At 43.0% G+C, this 17234-nt stretch overlaps 1 protein-coding gene across 1 annotated transcript in view; it reads left to right on the top strand.

Moving 5' to 3' along the window:
• The window catches only part of cep112 (centrosomal protein 112), a gene marked incomplete at both ends in the record, with an annotated part of 113711 nt that extends 107440 nt beyond the window's left edge, over nt 1-6271 (top strand). The window contains 2 exons of the mRNA XM_083896694.1: nt 4358-4459; nt 6203-6271. Of these exons, the coding sequence (XP_083752820.1) occupies nt 4358-4459; nt 6203-6271 (171 nt within the window). The remainder of the gene's footprint in view (nt 1-4357; nt 4460-6202) is intronic.
• Nucleotides 6272-17234: the final 10963 nt, after the last annotated feature.

Genomic DNA, 17234 nt, shown 5'->3' with positions numbered 1-17234 from the left:
GTGCTGTTACAGAAAAAGGTTACTGCTTCCACCCACGCACGCTGCACACTAAACTATGGTTAAGGTTTAGTTTGACATGCTGCACAAAGATGTAATTGCAAACGCTTTTTCTTTGCACAGAATAGAAATTATACTCCATAGTATGTATTTATGTACTTTATGTGATTATATGAAAGCGAGGCTATTCACTCACTATGCTACCTTTATAATAGAAATGTAAAACAAAAAATAGTAAATTTTTATGATGTTATTATAGCAGTCAGTCCAGTCGTTCAGCAAAGTTATATGAAGTCATTAGAACAAGTTCCAGGTACTCGACCTTGAGGAATCACACATCATATTAGTTCTTGGCTACATCAACGCTCATCAGTTTTCCTTGAAAAACACATAAGCTGTGGATATGCCTGCCGTCTACGTTACTTTGTAGTAGTAATAGTTCTGCGTTTTAGTTTGGACATGCAAAAACAGAGACATTTAAAAAAAACGCACACTTCCTGAATCTTATTTGCCACGTTTACGCGCACAGTTGAAGGCTGTAGTACGACTGAGTCGGACAACTGGACAATTTGCCGAGTCGGAGTGTAGATGTGGAGGAGAAAATTGGTTTATTGGCCTTCACGTAGGTCTGCTGTATCTCTCTATAAGCTAGCGAGTCTTGAATCAGTTTCCTGTTGACCTTTTACGTCACAGAGAAACAAACGGTGAGATGGATCGTGCTGTGGTTCTAAATGGAGCGATGAACGATTATGAATAAATATCTCATTGCGATTATTTTGACAAAAATTGAGATTGCGATATGACTCACGATATCAGAGGGAATGGTCATTTGTACATCGTTATTATAATTTTCATTCGAAATACATATCTAAAACTAGAAAAGCACTCAGAGAGCGCAGACCTCCACCAAGGCAGCTCAGCCAGTTTAAGCCAGTGTAACCAGTGATAGCATCTATGAATCACACCCAAAATTCAATCACTGTTCTTGGTCCCATTGCGGATATAACCTGAAAATTTCATCCAAATCCGTATGTGACTTTGCTAACTAACAGACAGAATGGCAAACAAACAAACACTGGCACCGAGGCCGTATTATGATTTCCATAAGATTTCGATGAATTGTTCAGCCCTAGTTCTAAAGCATAAATCCGTCTCTTCGTCATTCCAAAAGTGGGTCATCTCTGTAGCTTCCTCTCTCTCCGATGCCATCGCAGTTTGTTCTTTTCCAGCACCAGTACTGCAATTTATATGTCATCTCCTTCTACATGCGGGTCAAAGTCCAATTCCAGTCCGACTAAGTGTATACATGCAGGAGTAATCGGACTGGGAATCGCATTAAGTGTTTGCATAAAAAAAACCTAATTATTAAGTAAAAACACTAAAAGCCCGACTAAAATCAGACTTTTAGTGTTTTTACTATTCACCATTGTTTTTGCTCCAACTGCCTCCTGTATATGCTTGCACATGCACGCCCAGTGCATCTAGTTGGTCCTGTGATGATGTATATTTGTCGGCGTGTTAAGTGAAAGTGTAGCGTGGATCGTTTCCCTGATCCAAGCGTCCGTCTGTCTCGTTATCAAAGCCTGGCAATCGTGCTGTCGCACTGTATCCACATGTCCCCGTTGCTCTCTGTGAGTCCTGATGAATACGCCGTTGTAGCCTTGCACGTTCTAATGTATGGGAAGGAAAATGGAGACAGCATTGCCACAAAGGAGCTTGTAATTTAGGCAGAGCGGATCTCTCATTGCTGCGGTGACTGCACCATACATGAACCAAGAATGCAAAACTAAGGAGCTTGGCTTTTGAAGAATCTAAGACTTATATTCAGAGTGGTTGGTAAGGGATGTGTTTATTCAACCATTGTTTATTGCTTTGGTCTGAGGTAGTGGAGTGTGTTTTGTCTTGGCTAGCCATTTTGTTATGACTACAGAAGCTGCTATAGATAGAGATAGACATTTTCAAAATCTGCACTCCCGTCGCTTCAGCTCATTTTTTAAGTCCTGGACATTCAAATTAAAGCTTATGAAAACCTCTCTTTTTTTCGCCACTTGTTTGAAAAAGTTACTCTCAAATTATCCTTGACTTCATTCTCACACAGCGAGAAAAAGACATATTTCTGTAAACCGGCGGCCTCCCTGCCCACTGTTATTGCCCCCGACACATTCAAAAAAAAAAAAACGAACAGGGCAGAAAGAGCCAGAGAAATTGGCAAAGTTGTGGCAGAGTAATCTTCTCATATTGTGCATGGAGACAAAGTGAGCCGCTTCACATTGGGATCATTTATACTGGGGGGCTGCTTTGAAGTGCTTCCCAATTTCCCAATCCCTTTCATTCTGCACCAGGAAGATTAATTAGCCAAAGACGGAACAATCAGTAAAATCCACAACAGGAAAATTATTTTTAGGAAAAGCGATCTTTTGTCCTCCCCCCTCGCCTTATTCACAGCAGCGTCTCTTGAAAGAATGGACGGCTGGAAGTGGGCAGGCACTCGATATACTTAACGATGCCTCTGTCAAAGACATTATGGTCATTTTAAAATGCCCAGACTCTCCCCTGGTTACACCTTGAAATATGTGGGTGAAGACTGTTGCTTTTCCACTCAATCCCCCCCCCCCCCCCCTTGATTTCTTGAAGTCTGTTAAACTGGTCATTAAGCTCTGAATTAATTGATTCAGACACTCTTCTCATTCATTCATGGCCTTATTATACGCCACATGACGTCCACCGGGAGCTGTAGACCATCCTAGCTGACATAGGACGAAAGGTGGGCTACACCCTGGACATTACTCCAGTCCAACAGCCATTCACTCCAATTTACCCTCAGCATGTTTCTAAATTCTGGATGGAAACCGCTATTACTCGTAGAAAGCCCATACACACATGGGGAAAACATGCATGTTTTCAGGTTTGAGTTGCATTTAGGCCAAGGGAAACTATAGGAAGTGCACTCTATGTGAATGTAAGTCAGCATAATGTTGTCTGAAGTCATGGAGACAGGACTCTGTGTGTGTGCATGCAGCCATTCATGTGTGTTTGTGGGTAAAAGTGGGGGGGGACTGCACAAACCAAATCCTTTTCAACTTCTATAATCAGACTCTGGTTTAGTGGAGTGTAATTTAGCCCCAGACAGACTTCCTCCTCCAGTCCTCCCCAGTGGAGCTAGCAGGCTAGCCCGCTATAGAGCTGCCTCAGCGTTTGATGTGTTCAGTCCTCCAACGTGGCCCTGTCCTCTTCTAAACCCAGCTGTGTCAGGGCCCATAAATGCATTGTGTCAGGTCTGGCTGTAGTCATTGGCAGCCAGTAGGGGGTGTAGTGCAGAGAGAGCATGCCAGTCTGAGAACCCCCTGTGGAGATGTGAAGGAGCTGTGAAGAGCGAGGGAATTCTCTGAGCCATGAATAAAGAAGGGAGGGATACCCTCTCTCTCTCTCTCTCTCTCTCTCTCTCTCTCTCTCTCTCTCTCTCTCTCGCTGTGTGTGTGTTCCTGTATGGGTGTCTTTGTGAGGACCACAAAAAGCCTAAAGGAGTGAGGACGTTTTGGCTGTTCCTCACATTCCGTCACCTCTTCAAAGAGCTTTTTGATGCTTAAGACTTGCTTTTAAGGGTTAGAGTTAAGCATTTAGTTGTGATGGTTAGGGTAAAGGGCCAGGTAATTCCTTATGTCTATGCCTATCCTAAGTTGTTCACCATGTCTGGAAGTGCACACATTTGGAGTGTGTATGCAAGTCAGTGATTTTGCAATGACATCAACAGATTATTGTCGTATTAAAGCAAACACAGTTAGTCATTTTGTATTATTATGTTTCCACCACAAAGGACTTTGTGTTTTTGTCTGTAACTGATTTTCTTGAAACTTGATGGGAGTCCCTTAATTTTTATACATCTGATTTAGGTGGATACATGAATTTGTCTCCCTTGGTTTAACGTTGAGAGATGGGATGTTTTTTCATAGATTCTCAGCTAGAGAAAGCTCTCATACAGCTGCTCAGTTTCCCAAATCATTATTTCTAATCTTGTCAATGTATTGCCTATATTTTCTATTCGTTTTGCAAGTCTTTTGATGAATAAAAGTGTGAGTTTTAATGGAAAACACATACAAACATTGTATAGGTGACCCCAATCTTTTGAACGGTAGAACATCTTATTTGGATCACCATCACAATATAATCATTTCTTCTGTTGGCTACAACCTATATCCCTGTTGTTGGTGGTATGGTGTGTGCTTCATGAGCACTTTTCTAGCTCGTGCATATGCATGGATGATTCAGATGCATGCAAGATCTGAACTTATTAACTGTATGTGGGTCGTTGTTCCTCTAACTTAACTGACACCGCTTGGTTGTCGTCCCTCTGTCCTCTCAGGTCACTGTGGTGCGTCGGGAGTATGAGGAGAAGATTAAGGGTTTGATGCCGACGGAGATCCGACAAGAACTGGAGGACACCATCACGTCTCTCAAAGCTCAGGTGAGAAGTGACTGCTTGTATGCAGTGTAGTGAAAATATACAACATTCCTTCCTTACCTCTGTTTAGCACCTGTTTTCTATATTTCTACATACTTTGCAGTTCCTCAACCTGCCCTGGGTTTTCCCAATCGCTGCTGCGAATACCACATATATTTGATTTAAGCTGTCTTTCATCAAACCACTGGACAGAAGTGGCTCCATGTAGTCTTAATTATCTGTCTGTAAGTGCACTCAAATGCCAGGTTTGATTTCAACAATGAATGAAGGGGGGAATGGGGTGAAACCAGATGAGTGTGCATGCTCTTTTACAGTATAGATTTAGTCCTGTGGGAGTAAATCCCTGTCTGCTCAAACACAGCAAAACCTGGACAAGTCAAGCAGAAATTTAAAATTGAACCCGACGTGACCTTCATGCAAAGTTTCAAGAGTTTTTCTGCACGTTAACCCCTTTGTTTCGGCCTCTGCCATTGGTGCTCGGGGCCATAATTAATCCTACTCTTAACTACAAGAGCCCATAATGGTGTAGATGGTTGGTGTAAGCTCATACAGTTAGATGTGATTTCCTGAGTGTGTGTCAATGAAAAAGAAGAAGTTTACGTTTACATATGCTTAGGGTCTCCGAGGGTTTAAGGCCTCGTCAAGCACAAAGATTGGTTTCAGTTTTAGTGTTCTGTTATCGTCTATGGTTTTTTTTCTTTTCTTCAATTATCTTTCACTCGCTATCAATCACCCAAACTGGCCGAAACATAACCCGAAGTCTCTGAATGAATATCCATGCCTGAGTTATTTGTTTGAATGTGGCTAAAGATATGTTTGGTATTGGTGTTTGGTGTGACATTCGATCACAGACGTTGCTTTTGCTTCCCTGCCAATCCTCTCTGCTTGTCTCTCTCATCCATCTCCTGTGAGCCATGTTTCGTTCTCCATTTATACAATAAACAAAAGTGGGTTTTATGTGAAAAAGATATCTAATAGTGCAAGGTTTAGTACGGGCTCATCATAAACCCCTGCCTTGTTCAAATAGGTTTACAAAGATCACGTTTCAGTTCTAAGATCTAATTCCTGACCAGGGGAGTCTCTGCTCTCATTGACACATTGGGTTCTTGCACATAAAAGTGCATTATTTCTACAATGGGGAGAAGGTGGGAGGAAGTTTTTTTGTCTCTGGAGGCATCTGACCACATTTCAGTGGGGTTTTGCATATTCTTCCCCATGGTGTGGTGCCAAATGAAATGCTAGAACTTTCCTGAGGTCTCCCCCACAGAAAGGAATGTACCCTTGGCTCCAGTACGATAGTCCCAGAACAATACAGATTATTTTAGAGCTGCTATTATTCTGCCAGGCTGTAGATGCTGTGTAAATGTACGCAGGGTATATTATCAATTTTTTTTTACCAAAAACACTCGATAATCTCATGCTTAGTAAGAAAAAAAAAATTATACCAAGGTCTCGCCTCACAGCGTCCTAACCTGGCTCATAATCTTCCCCCTGTGTCTTGACCCCTCTGCCCTAATCTCCTGACCCCCAACCCCTGTTGTCCTGACCCCTGGATTCAACAACCAAGCTTTTCTTCTACCTTCCTCTACTGAGCTAACCCCTCCACCCAAGAAGCACAATTGACCTAAAGCCATCATTTCACCTCCACTTTCCCAGCTGCATGTTTCTAAAACACTGGTTCTCTACCTAGTTCACTTTGAAAACAACTCCAGACGCCAACGTTAGCATTGATGGTCTGTGTTGCAGGTTAACTTCCTTCAGAAGAGAGCATCTCTGCTACAGGAAGACCTGGATGCCTGTCGCAGCAAGAGGTAAGCACAACAGTTTGGGTTTTATCGCAAAGTGCGCGTACATGCCTCCACGTAGTGTACATAGTTCATGTGGAAGTTTTCCGCTTTTGTGTGTACCTCAATGGGTTGCACATGCAAACTGATATGTATGAACGTCCAGGGCTGACGGAGCATAAACTCCTTGTTTTTCTCAAAGTTGTCTTCTTCTGTGTATCAGCTTCTTTTACTATTGACTGGTCAAAGCCTGGGGTGGGAACTGTGAAACATGCACAGGGCTGATTCCAATTGGACATATATGGTGTGTTTCCACCAATTGGAACGGTTTGGTACAGTAAAGTACGGTACGGTGCAGGTGGAGCAAGTAGTACTATATAAGGTTCTTCAGCTTGTCATCATAGGAGAACCCTTTTTGGCTCCAGGTAGAACCTTTTTATAAACTTGGAACCCTTTTGGAGGGTTCCTCCAAGAACCCTTTTAAAACCCTTTACTCAGGAAATGAGTTCTCTGGATCAAAATGGTTCTTACTGGAACCATTAGTGTTACCAAGAACCCTTGAAAAACCCTTTCTTTGGGTTTTTCAGAAGCAAATGGTTCCAGGTAAAACCTCAGCCCTTGTAGAAGGACGCTTTTGGAACCCTTATTGTAGAGTGTAGAGCAGTGAGTGTTTCTTCAACACCCGCAGTCCATTCTCATACAAATCTTAGACGTCTTGTTGAGACAAACGGCCATTAACCGAGCAGAAAAAAACATCTGTTGTTGTGTCGTGTTCGATGTCGCTGTACATTGTCGTTGCAGCAGTACAACATCGCGTATCTCGCTGACATGGTCGTCTGGGCACAGCACACACCCCGTCTACCAAGCAAAAAATTTTGTTCTCAGTGAAAATGCAAACCGTATCGTACTGTACCATGATGGAAAATCGGCTTTATATGTGCCGTAGTAATTTGAATCCCAACTGCTTTATCCGTGTGTGTCAGTTCAACTCTGAGAAACTCAATTTCAAACAATTTCTGTCAGACTAACATGTTTACATGTATTTTAGGTTTTTGTTATGTCATGTAAACCGTACTGAGGGACGGCTTCCATTCCCGACTTCAGCCATTTGTTGAAAAAGAATCGACACATATGCAGTGATAAGAGGCTCAGTCAAATGTTACAGTTCCTCATATTTCTGTCAGTCGGTCAAAAGCTTTTTAGATGGTAAAGATAAGTATGGCTCATTAGAGAACCTTGTGTCATTTAAATAATCCAATGTCTTTTTTTTGGGGTTTTTTTTTCAAACAGGTAACAATGGAAGATCCCCAGCCTGACCATGTGCCGGGACATGAAGGACAAGTTGTCTAATCAGATGTGAGCATTCTTGTGTTTTTCATAGCAGTCAATCCACTGGACCAGTCATCTTTTTGTGTCATGTGCTGCTTGTTTTTAAAGTATTTATTCATTCATATTTCAGCATTCTCAATGTTTCTTTGTTCATTTCTATTTATATTTGATAGATGTTTAATCTCATTAGGCATTATTTTTAATAAAAGTCGCTGCATCATTTTCTGTTGCTATGCTGTTTTTTTTTTCCTCATTGAAAGCAAGATTTCATCTTCCGAAAAAAAATGCCATAATTAATGCCTTAATAAGGCAACTCATACTGTTGTCCTTATTTTTGTTTGACCACACCATGCATGTTAATCAAGATTAGATGTGTAACTTAACACTAAAGCCAAAGACCTTGAATTCCCATCACTCCATCGCTCTTTAACGTCGCCGTTCTGCTCGAGCCCTCATTTGAACTGTAAATAGTAGTTGGGGGTTTGTGGTTGGTTCAGATAAAGACCACTGTTAGTAGGTTGTTTGAACCTCCGGCCAAACACTGCAGTCCTTGGCCCCGCTGTTTCTGCTTTTGCCACCACTTTGTGTTTTACCAGCGGCTCCACTCAAAACCAAGCTGAATCAATCAGACACTGGAGTTCATGAAATGGCCACTGTGCAGTTAGTCGGCACGTCATCGGGAACACCTACGTGGATCTGATGTAGTCTGAGACAGCAGTCGTGCAATTAATCGTCTTTGTGGCGGGTTTATTAAGTGTGATTGTGATGTACCTGCATGTGATGTGGGTGAACTGCTTGCTTTATGTTGCTCAGTGCTCGTGCCGGCACAATTCAAGATGAAATCAGCAACACGACGCAGTTCAAAAGGACCACAAACCACAGCCTCCGAGGGTTTCTTGTTCCTAATAAAGTGACTTGAGTTTATTTGTCTCCATGGTTCCTCTAAGACTGAGGAGGAAGTATGATTATAACATTTTGGCAGACCAAGAATGACATTAACAATCCCCATCTCCTGGAATTTGCGTCTGATAGGTGAGGAATGCTTGGGCTTGAATACTGAACTTTTCAAGACTGTCATTTTTTTTCCCCTGGAAAACAGTTTGGAGTTGTTATTGAATTCCAAAATCAGATTCAGTTTCAAAGAGTTTCCCTGCAAAATTGCTTTCTTTTTGCTCCCGCAGTTCACGCACTTCCATGCGCTCCCATTGTCCATGACCTGCTTTGCTGTCTCCAAACGTAACACTATACCTCTCTCTGTATTTATTTGATGTGCTGATTCTGCTACCCAGGCAGAGAACACGAGTGAGAGAAGAAACAAAAAAAAAAAGACTGACGAAAGGAGAGAAGACTGTCAGATTGACATCTGAGAAAAAGGAATTTTGTCTTTCGGCACAAAGCCTTAGTGAAGTGTTGTTTCTGGAAGAGGTGCACGCAGTATTTTAGAACAATTGCAACATAGCATTATACATGCGTTTTCGTACATGTACTGTGTGCAGCAGCTTCATCTCATGTCTGAAGACAGTCCTTAATCTGTGTCCTACACTCTTAGAAATAAGGGTTCTTCTACAAGGACTGGAACCATTTCCTTCTGAAAAACCCTTTCCTGAAGAAAGGGTTTTTCAAGGGTTCTTGGTAACACTAATGGTTCCAGTAAGAACCATTTTGATCCAGAGAACCCTTTAAAACCCCTTTCCTTAATAAAAGGTTTTAAAAAGGGTTCTTGATGGAACACCCAGGATGGGTTCTTTGTAGAACCTCTCATGGGGGGTTCTGGGTGGAACCTTACACACACAGTTATAGGGGTACCCCTTTATGTTGGGTTCGAGGTAGAACCCTCCAAAAGGGTTCTAATTAGAACCTTACAAAGTTTCTACTTGGAGCCAAAAGAGTGTACAGCTGATTCCGTACTCCCCAAACAAGTCTTTGTCCTTTGGGTTGGACATCCTGGAAAAGTCCAAGCCCCTTTCTTCAGACTTCCCTCTGAAGCCACGCCTCCAGAGCACAGGTACGCGCAACGAACACAGATACACGAGCACCCGCATCGTTAACTTTTGGTACTCTTCTGTGATGCTAAGTTTGTTTATATACTTGTTCAATAGCACCGATGTTCACTCTGGTCTTGGATCGCTCTGCATCTGCCTTTTTCTTGGCAGTAGCTTACCCAAAAACCATCTTTCGTTTGCAACCAACACCTGTTGTCGGCACCCTTTTCTCTCATAACGTTGCTGCAACTGTCTCGTTGGATTTAGCAAGCTAGCATATAGAAATGAAGCCCCAAATTTGCAAGGAAACTTCGCATTATTGTACCACTCTAAAGTTTGTTCTGTTTTTCTTCTTTGGGCGACGTATGAAGCCATTCTTAATCTCAGCTTTTTACATAACGGCTGCAGCTCTCGCCCACATCTTGAAGGAGTTTTCAGACACTGTCAGATGATCCAACGAACACAGAGTCTGATGATGATCTTGTGGAACTGAAGGTTAATGTGAGCTTCGGCCTGCCTGCTGGTTTACACCCAAGCATGCTCCGGCCGTAACCTCTCCTTTAATCTGTGTTATTACCCTGACTAGTTTCACTCTAATTGATTGTCTGCTGCCAGAGTAACCGCCATAATTGTGCTTGTGTAAATACAAGCCATGAATGTCATTTCCACACAGCTGACGAGGACCCATTAAGGATCAAAGCCCTCGCTTCCTCTCGCTTATCTCCCCATCGGACAGTGGAGTGTTGTGTGACGACAGTAAAAGGGCAGTCAGGAAACTTCCCTTCTACTCATCCACCACCATTCTCGCTTTGCACTAGTGCTTCGCACCGGTGTATGAGATGCGTTCATGTCGTATATTTCGCCTTCATGTTATTCATGTCATTGTCCAATGAGATGTTTATTTATAATCCATGAGATTAAGCAAAAAACCGCTGCCTGACACTGACTCATCCGTAGAGCAGCCAGAAAAATGAGCTTCCTCTCGTCAAGTCTCTGCACAGAGCACGTTTATGGTTTTCCTCCTGTAAGATTCCACCGGTGTATTTGAGGACATGAATCCAACGATGAGGAGTAAATTGCGGCGCAGGATTATTTGAGGTCATTCACTGCCTTTCTTCTTTGCCTCTTTACCAGATGTGTGACGTGTTTCCCTCTGAGCGCCTGTGACGGGGGCCTCTGGGATTGACTGTACATCACGGTGTGATTGACAAAAGTCATTATACATGCGCGCATGTGTGTGTGTGTGTGTGTATGAGCAGGCTGTGTCACCAGATCTTTTTATAGAACTATATTTGGAGTCAGACCTGAGGAGGTCTGTGTTTGGCTGCTGTACGCTGCTTGCATAAATAAACCTGTTTATCACCAGCACTTCACACACACAACACAATACACTCAACACATTTCACTTAGGCTATTTTTTCTGTCTTCCATCATGTTGTCTTTGCCTCTCTCCTCGCTCCAATCCTTGTTTATATCAGTATTTATGGCACCTCTTCTTTTTTTTTCGCCCGGCTCTGTCACTCAAACACAACAGGAGCTATGAAAAGGATATGCAGCTGTGTGTTGGAGTTATGCAGGCTTTAGTGAGGACACGTGTGTGTGGAATTGTGCCATGAATCTTCCGTCTGAGCTGATAGTGTGGGCTGGGCAGAGGGACCAAAAGTGATGCAGTCAAGACCGTGTGGGAGGTTTGTCTTTATCACATGCCCTATGTCTGTGTCTGGGCATCTGCCATCTCTGCCTTGCACCATCTTTTGATCTCTCACAGTTTTGTTCCTTATTTCACACAAGTTTGTGTCCCTAAAGTGGTCAGTGGTGAGGACTAAACTGTCACATCTGCACTAATGAAGACAAACTGTGTAAGGATCGCTACGATCGCTACCTTCACTGTTTTCGGACTTGACTTTAAGAAATACCATGAACTAATAATTGTTTTATAAACAGTTATAAGATGTGTTCCATTCATTCATTTGTGCTTAATCATTTCAATATTTTTGAAACCCAAAAATTCCAAGTTGAGTCTTGAGAACCCCTCTGTCGCTAAAAAAGAGCCAAAGTTGAGGTCAATTTCCCATTACCAAAGTTATGGCGCTTGATACAGTTTTTTAGCACGGCCATGAGTTGTAGTATCTGGTACCTGGTGGTGTTTTGGGTACCTGCTGTGGCGAGGTTCCAAGCGAGCTGAGCCGATACTAAAATGTGATGTGGACAGATGGCGGAGACCGGAAGAGTCATATGCGTGACGGCCGACACAGGAATCAGACCGAACAATGCCGAACTGTAAATTAGTTAAAAAGACTGAAAAATACTGAAAAACGTGCGTTAATCTCCAACATTTAGCAAGGACATTTTAAAATCTCAAGAGGAGTCTGGTGTATTTAGCGACAGCACTGCCAAAAGCTGTTGATTGTGAGCTGAATTACAACCGCGTTCAACCATAGACCAGTGGTGTACACTCTTAGAAATAAGGGTTCCAAAAGGGTCCTTCTACAACGACTGAGGTTCTACCTGAAAGACCCTTTCCCCAAAGAAAGGGTTTTTCAAGGGTTCTTGGTAACACTAATGGTTCCAGTAAGAACCATTTTGATCCAGAGAACCCTTTAAAACCCCTTTCCTGAATAAAGGATTTAAAAACGGCTCTTGGTGGAACCCTCCAAAAGGGTTGGAGCCAAAAAGAGTTCTCCTATGAGGACAAGCCGAAGTACCTTATATCGTTCTACTTAGCACTTTTATTTCTAAGAGTGTTGTGTGGTCTACTGTACTGCGTATACTGTCAGCACAGATTTATAAACCAGCAGCACAGCTGTATACAGTATGTATGAATGCCCAAGTGGTTATACCGGAATCCTGGCCTTTTTGTAGTGTATATACCTTGTATACCTGCATATCACGTAGACTGCACCACTGCCATTGACCAAGTGGACATAAGCTTCCAGTTCTCCAGAGGACACCAATGTGGATGTAATAAATATATTGAATGACCCCTAGGGGGCGACTCTGCTAATTCGAGTGCAAAAAGAACTCTGAATGGAAGTCTATGGGAAAATGAGCCTAATTCTCACTTCTCCCATCAGTAAAAGTTATTTGGTCTTCTTCAATGAACCTTTGATGTCAATTTTGTAATTGATGTTCTCACTAAGAGGAAAATAGATGATAAAGTACAGCATATATGAGTGGATACCTATGTGATTGACAGTTGGTATCGTCCAATAGGAGCCTGGTTGTTGGTTACACGTGGTCAAATTGCCATTCTAAATTGGTAAAGCTCCAGTTTGTAACTTCTGTTGCTTCACTTGGGAACTTGGAGTAATTGCCAAAATGGCCTCCATATGACTTATGTCCCTACCCGTCATCTACACACTTTTAATAAGCATTCATTCTATCGTACTGCTGAATATCCAGTTTTTTTGCAGTAGAATCCGCTTCTCAAACACACTTTACATTTTCAGCCACGTGTTTAGTAAAAGAGATAAAGAATTAACCACAACATGCAATTTGCGTTGCACGTTATGTTGTGATTGTGACATTCAAGTCGATCTCCAGTGTTTTAAGACATTATTTGCTGCCACAGACAAGCAACCCGTTACAGATGCTGCCTCACACGGCATTCACTTTCAAATATTTATTCTTCAGAGCCTTAAAAAACAGCATTTCAAGACTCCTGGAGACACGCTGATTGACTGAATGTGACAAACTTTGTTGAAAAACCCTCTCGTCAAGTGAGACGGGTTTTGAGCCGTCTGCCATCATCACAGCATGTCTCTGTTGCCATGGCGCTCAACCTGCTGATACGTCACACTCCTCCAATGGAGGAACAGGAAATGGAGAGAGAGAGAGAGAGAGAGAGAGAGAGATAAAAATCTGGCATCTGTTGAATGGGCGAGGAGGTTAATCACCTCACCGGTCTGGGAATCCTGCATTCCTGAGTCAGGGAAGAGGAAGATGGGGTTGAGTGATGGGAGTCTGGGGTTCAGAGTTAAAGATTGCTGTCCCGTCAAGCATGGCAGAACAGTGGCGTTTGTCCTGTGTGGTGTCTGCGTTGTGCTTGGGTGTGAGCAGCAGAGGAAAGTCATTACTGTCAGTGTGGAGTGAGCTTCACGGCCCAAACGGGATTAGACAGTGCATCCCACATTGTTTCTATACATTGGTAGACTTAAAAGTCAAGCGCAAAATGGGATTAAAATGAAGGGAAAAACACAATAAATAACCTTCAACACCTGCCTCTGTCTCTCTCTCTTTGCTTCTCTTTTATTTTTTTTCCCCCTTTGCCCTCCCTCGCTACCAATTCCCATCCTGTTTCTTTCATTCTTCCGTGACTGTTGTCTTTCACTTTCACACCGTGTTACTCTCTCTCTCTGACACATCTCTGCTTCCTCTCCCCAATCTGTCACACACTCGTCCTTATTATCAAAATGCACAGGTAGGCTGACTCCCACTCATATTTTACATTCTGTTATTTTTAAAGAACCCATCCTTCTGGGGCCAATCGGTGCTTTTAAAAAAAATCCAGCTTCATTCCCCTTAAATTGAACCCTTTCTCCCCCACCCCAAAAAACAGCTCCATAACAAACTGGCAAAACGTTGCCCTTCCTTAACTTTTAAGGGTATTATGCACCATGTCCAACTTCAAAGCCTGTCTAAACTCCACACTTTAATTGTATCTCTCTGCGCTCGCTGCGTGCCATTTGATTCTGCTGACAACAGCACTTGTGTTCCCTCTGTTCCACTCCGTCCTTCTGCTCGTCCTGCCCTTACAGTCTTTCGCTCCTCGCTGATGTTGTTTGTTGACCTCCTACACTCACACCGTCGCACACACTGCGCCTCTCATCGGCTCCTTGCTTCCTTCAGAGGCCATTGTCCCCCTGTTGTCACCTACTTTGAAGAGGTAGCCTCCATTTCCTCTCTTGGCAGTCGGTTGTTGCCCCGGGTGTGTACACACCAAACAAACTTGAAACAGTAACCCCCTGTCCTACATTGGTGCAATCGTGCTCTCTCTCTCTCTCTCTCTCTCTGAGCTGACTTCCTCCTCATGGCTCTGGTTGATAATTGCCATAAGCTTCCCTCTTGGTTTCATTTTCCATTGTCCTCCCCCAAATTCTTGGCTCTGGCTTGAGATAAAGGGATGAGTACTTCAAAGGGGTCTGCAAAGAGTTTAACCCCAGGCTGAAAAGGAACAGCACACAATACTGTAATTGAGAGCAGTTACTGATCACAGAGCTGCAGCACAGAGGACAGCACCGGTACACACACACACACACACACACACACACACACACACACACACACACACACACTTTGAGTGTTTATGACTGCAAGTGAGACAACCAGTCGTAGTTATAACAGGCCAAGGTAACTCAGGAAACCTTGTAATCAAGTTGTAAAAACTCTAGGTTAAGTAGGATTTGTTTCTCATCAACTACAGTATGTAAACTATAAGAACTATTTAAAAAAAAAGGCGAGTTGCTCTCTGTTTGTCGTAACAGAAACTGACAGCATTAAAGAAGTGATTGGGCCCACAGGTGATTTATGTGTGTCCTTCCTTCTCTATTTATAGTTCTCTTTGTAGTCGGGCTGAGTTTGACCTGTTCCTGTAATAATATCTTGCCAAACAGAGGGACGGTTACGTCCCATAACCTCTCCCCCTGAAGCCCCCTTTCAAGAGCCGTTTTTATAGGGCCAAGAGCCAAGGACACCCCCTGGTCTCAGGCCAGTCACAGACCTGGGGTCAGCTCCTGGGGGACAGCAGGGAAGACCCGACCTATGGGGACCTCCTATGAACCACAGAGGGGGTTGACAGTGTGGGATGTGATTGCCCAACTGCCACTCTGGCACTGACAGGGGGTCCACACGATCGTCATGGTAATATTTTCCACCCGGGTGTGTTTACTGTCAGGGCTCAGGGCTCAGCCTGTGCCCTTCAAAAGTGAACAAAGGCTGACATTGTGTTAGTAGCTGTCCTTATATTATCCAGATGACCTGTATACCTGCAGGAAGACCCGGGCTGTGTAGATGAGCTTTTTCTACGGGATAAGAAATTGGGTTTGTGTCATTAGTGTCTCACATCTGGCATGGTTCTAGACTGAGCATCAGCTTTTGTCCTCTTTAGTACTCCCTCATTGACATTATGGTGCCGTTCTGATCTGGTATCAACATCCGTCTTGTGATTGGATCTGTTTGTGTGGACAAAATGATGTCTTGTTGTACAGATGTGTCCAATGACAAAGTGTAAGTGTGTGTCTCTGGATGTCTGGGCTCTAGTCGCGCTGCTGTAGCATGTAAGAGGGTTTTCACCTAAAATCACGTGGCACTGGAAAGTGTAAAAATACTGTCAAACAGGTCAGAGGACGTCGGCTAAGGCTTAGTTTATACTTGTTGAAGCACAAAAATCATGTCATTGTTACTGACACGATGGGCGTGAGTGTGTGAGGTTGTGAATATCGCTATGTCCTCTACCTCTGAATTTTTGTAACCACAAATGGATGCATTGGCTTTATAAGCAGCTGTTTTCATGCTTTTCATGTGATGTCAGGCTCCTTTGGAAACATCTCCATGGAGGACAAAAACACGGCCATCACTGTGAGGTTACACGGTTTTAACAAACTGCCGCACATTGGCATGTAGCTCCATCGGGTGCACTAACCAGCGTTTACATGCATGCTGAAAGTCATTTTAGTCGGACTACTAATTTGGTTTTCTTAATGTCATGTTAACAAGTTAGTCCAACTAAAATCAAGTTTTAATCGGACTAACATACCTGGATAATGCAATTCATAGTCCGATTACACCTGCATGTATACGCTTCGTCAGACTTAGCCAGTGTTCTGTGCTTGCACCTGACCTAGACGTAGAAGTAGGCGACAAAAGCCCACTTTTGGACTGACGAGGAGATGAGATCTATGCTTCAGAACCCCATTCGCTGTTTGTTTTTCTGCGATATAAAGGTCAACAGGAAACGGATTCAATATGCACTAGCTTATAGAGAGATACAGCGCCACCTACAGAGGCGGAAGTCAGGCGTACGTGGCCACCCTGGCAGGTTGTCCGATCACTTGTCTTCGCCAGACTACGGCCTTAGCTCGATTAAACTGTACATGTAAATGTACTGAATGACAAGCCTGGGTTGTGCTTTTACAGGATCCATCAGTAAAAGAAAACTCAAAGAGAGAAAGATTGTTGATTTATGCCATTAGACGCACCTCCATTCCTGGGGAAGGAACAAAAAGAATGGCAACCAATCGAAGAACACTCGCATCTTTGCAACAAGGATCAATGGTAAGTGCATGCACTTGTGACGCTCTTATAATCACTGTATTTTAAACATTATGAGTAGCATGAAATGACTAAGTAATTAGCGAAGTAATGATGCTATGAGCAAACAAGCTAAACAGGAAGTGCTATATTAATTACAATGTAGGGAGGTTAGCTTTTAGTCTGAATGATTTACAGTTAATTAGATTCTCTCCATTTGTCATGTGCTGTCAGTCTGTGAGTTATGTTTATGCGATGCCTGTATGTGATGCATTTAGCAATTGAGCTAATTCCCGTCTATATATTTACATTGATGTTTATATTGCTGAATTATGTGCACTGTCCTAATTCAATAGATGCAATACCATTTGAAAAAGAGTAGAGATGAGAGCCGTGTTAACTGTGTCATGTTTCTTAATCTTAGGTGCCAAATCT

Source organism: Microchirus variegatus (genome assembly GCF_963457635.1).
Source record: "Microchirus variegatus genome assembly, chromosome: 10".
Lineage (NCBI taxonomy): Eukaryota > Metazoa > Chordata > Actinopteri > Pleuronectiformes > Soleidae > Microchirus > Microchirus variegatus.
This window is presented reverse-complemented; position numbering and strand designations above follow the sequence as displayed.